Consider the following 5,000-nt stretch of genomic DNA (forward strand, 5'->3'; position numbering starts at 1 on the left):
GAGATTAGTTGATTAAGTTGTTGAAGGAGGAGAGTGTATTACAAGCTATTTCCTTTTGGTTTTGAAATCGCTTTTGTTCCTTTATTTCTTGGTTCTTTTAATACCGATTGAACTACTTTAAAAAGTGGTAGTTATGAGAACTTACGAATCGGCCGCTCATCTTCCTCATGGGTCATTCTCGGCCTGCACGACGTGTGTTTCAATCGCATTCGATGATCAAGAAGGCGGTTTGTTGCATGTGAATAGATAGGGCTTCTCAGGGATTAACTTTCAGGTAGCATGTCCTACATGCTGCTCAAACAGCTTATATATATATATATATATATATATATATATATATATATATATATATATATATATATATATATATATATATATATATATATATATATATATATATTACATATATGTATATATATTTTTTTATATGTATTTATATAGATATAAATATGAAAATATATATGTGTTTATATACATATTATATATATATATATATATATATATATATATATATATATATATATATATATATATATATATACATACATATATATATATACACATATATATGTATATATATATATATATATATATATATATATATATATATATATATATATATATATGTGTGTGTGTGTATGTGTGTGTGTGTGTGTGTGTGTGTGTATGTATGTATATACATATGGTTTATGAATCCGTTGGCCTTGCAGGTGTTACCGTGCCTCCACACCTTCTGCGAGCGGTGCCTGATCAGCTACACGCCGCCGGAGTCCCTGACGCTCACGTGCCCCGTGTGTCGCCAGCAGTCCATCCTGCCTAAAGACGGGGTAAGTTCCTTTCCGCCCACACTCCTGCTTGTGCATTCATGACGTACTAATGGTGCGAGGTTGCGGCCGAAGGATGCTTTAGCTGCTGACATAACTGAAATGCCAACGTGAATTAATTTAATTAATCAAATGACTAGCGGGAGATCCTGTACTTCTGGCCCTGTTAAGTGGGAGCACGTGCGATGGCTCACGCACTTAGGTGAAGGTTAGCATAGGGAGGTGGCGGTACTAACCCCGGGCGTGACCTGCAGGTGCCGGGGTTGCAAAGCAACACGTGGGTGAGGGGCGTGATGGAGGCCATGGACGGCGCCGCTACCGGGCCCTGCTCGATCTGCCGCCAGGCTAACCCCACGGCGCGCTGCCACCAGTGCCAAGTGGCGTTTTGTGCCGGCTGTGCCCAGGCCCATGTTCAGGTGAGTCATCATGTTCCCGTGAAGGACGGGCAAATGCAGGTAAATCACTTGCACTTGTACATAGCATAACCACTAATCAGTAATACTTACGTTTTGTACATTACCTAAATAACAATTGTCATTACGTAGGCAGGATGTCTGTATGTATACTTTTTAGTTTACTATCTAGTGACTATTTGCATGGTTCATACAACTGTTATTTCTTCTAAAGTAAACCACTAACTCCGCTCTCTAGCCCCATACTTCCCATCATCACGGTCTTCCGTTGAGAGTTTGCACAGTGAGGTTTCCCATGACCAGACGTGTTCGTGCGACAGCCGTTTCTGGCGGTTGCGTGTGAATGGCTCGTGTCTACCTTTGGCCAGATCGATCAGTCTGGGACCTAGAAATGGTAACACCATTGCTATTGATGTTGCGGTCATTCCCTGCGTTTGCCCGGTCTCACTCTCGGAGGAAGTTCCTATCATTTGTCTCGAGATTTTGATTTTGCGTTGGTTCTCATAGATCTTTATATCGCTTCATGTATACTTCGGGACGGCCCTGTCGGCGTCCTCTTTGATTTCTACAATTATTGCACTTTTACACAATTTAATGCCCTGTTTTTTTGTTTTTTTTTCGGTCATGCGATAAAAAATCGTCACTTAGAGCAAATGGCCAAACCACATCACATTCTCTCCATTTGCTGTAACTTACGCCTCCTGATTATTGCCTTCGCCTCCTGTTTACCGTGATTCTTGCTTGAAATGCGAGTGCCGGAGATTACTGCAGAATGTCCTTTGACGGAGAAGAGAACGCAGTATCTTAGATCTAAAGAAAACGGTAATAAATGTACCACAGACTCGTAAAAATATTTTTCCTCGGGAAATAATATAAGGTAGATTTATCACCCTCCTTTTAAAGATCTATATCTATCTACCTGCCTACCTACCTACCTCCCAACCTATCTATCTATCAATCAATCAATCAATCAATCTATCTATCTATCAAGCAATCTATCTATCTATCTTTATGTCTCTACCTGTCTATCAATCTACATATCTATCTATATATTTATCTATCTATCTATCTATTTGTCTATCTATCTACCTACCTACCTGCCTGTCTGTCTTTCTATCGTTTTATTTGTATGTATATATATATGTGTGTGTGCATGTATGTATGTATGTATGTATGTATGTATCTATCTATCTAAAGTCAGGGGGGAAAAAACTAGAAATAAATTACATTTATCTGTATGATACAAAAAAAGAGCTACAGAGGCAGAGTAGACAGAGGACAGGAGATTAAGTAAATACTTAGTTGTGTATATATAAGATGAATTATTTCCAGTCGAACCAGGACCAGGTAGTAAAATCCATAATCAGAGGCAGACATTTTTTACGGGACTCGATTTCTGAGTTGGCAGAAAAAGCAACCGGATAGACGATAGGAATTAAGTAGCTGAAGAGGTATCTTGTCATATATATATATATATAAATATATATATATATATATATATATATATATATATATATATATATATCTGTATACACACTCAAACAAACACACACACACACAGATACATACATACATACATACATACATACATACATACGTTTTTTCTTTCTTTCTTTCTTTTGCAATGGTGGTTGTGTAAAACCACATCTTCATAAATTCCTAACTTCTTTTACATTCCCCCATCCCATACTAGGATTACTAGTACAGTTTTGTTTGATGTAATTCTGATGCTTCTTGTTTTATGTGTGTGTGTGTGTGTGTGTGTGTGTGTGTGTGTGTGTGTGTGTGTGTGTGTGTGTGTGTGTGTGTGTGTGTGTGTGTGTGTGTGTGTGTGTTACTCTTTGCATGTGAGGAGGCATGGATGGGTGGGTAAGTGAATCGGTGGGTTTGGGTGTGTTTACAGCTCCCGCCGACGCGACGGGTCCATTTCATGTCCGCCACACGTTGAAGTCCGTCGGCTTTCCCGCCTTTCGTGGCCGTACGTGTCTGCCACTGTCGCCGAGTATCGCTGACGAGATCAATACAAGGTGTCCCGCTGCCTGACGGGGGATCCCGCCTGCTCACTGCCAGGTGGCGATACTTCCTCGATCTATTTGTGCGATTACTGATACGTGCTGCGGCAGGGGTTCCGGGTTCTACGCGGTGGTCTACAGGAAGAAAATACTATTTTAAGAAAAAAAAGAAAAAAAAAAAAACACTAAGAGTGCTGTACCGTAGTTCATTCAACGTGGACAACGTTTTATAAAATAGGTTAGATATAATTCCACAGAGAATCTGTAAATATTCCTATAAGACCTTTGATCATGGACCCACCATAGATCATGACGCCAGAAAGTTTGTTTACACAAATCTAAGTACGTGGCGGACGACGTGAGCATGTGCGTGCGCCGAGCGGCGACTCTGTGAATGGCAGTGCTGGATGGCAGTACTCTCCGGCACCTCTCCCGCCCTTGCGCTCTCACGACGGCCCTCGGTGTGGCACTTGTAGACGCTGGGTCAGACTTTTCGTGTTGATATTTTCCTAGTACTAGTAGCGAATGGTGGTAATGTGACTGCACAAATGAAAGGAAAATGCAGTAGATGACATTAGCATATCTGGTAAAAGCTAGCATCATCCACTGCGAGAGCGAGAGGCTGTGATCTGAGTCCTCCGGGTCCGTGATCTAGATCCCCTGCCGTAGCCTTCGGGTAAGATCCATTGCACACAGGCCGCAGAGTTCTTCGCCGAAGACACCTCGTGGGCAGCCATGAGCCCTGGTGCAGTGCCAGCATCCAGGGGCATACCCCGTCCCTCACCGGTAGGAAAAGCCGCATATCACCTTTAATGTGCACCCGCTTCTAATATATCTTTCCTCTTTAGTCGGTCCTCCTGTTTCCTCTTCATGGCCTCGCCTTCCTTTGTCCATGATCCCCGTTCCAAGTCAGAAATAACAATGCTGGCTCATTGTTTACTGTTTCGCTATCGTTTATCATAACATAGCAAAGACCCACACAGTTTCCCTCATTATTGTATGTCAACAAAATGTAAATCCACTACATTTTCTCTTTAGTATTATAATTATATTTCACATTAGTGTATTCTACCAAGGTTGCGACTTACATTTTTGTATACATTAACAAAGTGTAACTACCTAATATTCTGCTTAGTCAGAAATAAATGAGATAATGACTGATTTTCCAGAAATGGTGCTTAGAGGCAACGGGTAGTTTGCATTCCCCAAAACCATCTCCTAATACCATACTGCTCATCTCAGGAGGAAAATGCGCGGCCATCACACTTCCTTGGATCTCCTTGTTTCATCTGACGCTTTTTACAGGTTATTAGTTAGTCCTCAATCTGCTGTGACGCGGTCGTCTCGCTCTCACTTTCTTGAGCCCCATTCCAGCCACAATTCCTCAGGTAAAGGTTTGACAAGACTTTGTGACTGAAATGGTGTTCACGTTTACCTAACTGACCCTCACGTTGCAATCAACAGGACTCTGGCAGTGAGAGTCACAGTGTGGTGAGCCTGGCAGACAGTGAGAGCGGCGTGCCAGACACTAATGGTTTCCATGACGACAATACCACACTCTACTGCCCCTCTCATCAAGGTAAGTGTGTGTATATGTGTATATATTATTATATATATATATATATATATATATATATATATATATATATATATATATATATATATATATATATATATATATATATATATATATATTATATTGGTAAATTTTCCATGTATATGTGTGTGTGTGTGTATTTATATATTATATA

The 5,000-nt window shown here is 40.6% G+C and overlaps 1 protein-coding gene across 1 annotated transcript in view; it reads left to right on the forward strand.

The window, feature by feature from the left end:
- The window catches only part of LOC122246421 (tripartite motif-containing protein 3), a gene marked incomplete in the record, with an annotated part of 114,613 nt that overhangs the window by 100,533 nt on the left and 9,080 nt on the right, over positions 1-5,000 (forward strand). Inside the window, 3 exon segments of the mRNA XM_086537841.1 lie at positions 711-827; positions 1,079-1,240; positions 4,714-4,828. Of these exon segments, the coding sequence (XP_086393967.1) occupies positions 711-827; positions 1,079-1,240; positions 4,714-4,828 (394 nt within the window).

Source organism: Penaeus japonicus, unplaced genomic scaffold (genome assembly GCF_977035675.1).
Source record: "Penaeus japonicus unplaced genomic scaffold, GWHDUDI00000001_assembly GWHDUDI00000006, whole genome shotgun sequence".
In the NCBI taxonomy this organism is placed as follows: domain Eukaryota; kingdom Metazoa; phylum Arthropoda; class Malacostraca; order Decapoda; family Penaeidae; genus Penaeus; species Penaeus japonicus.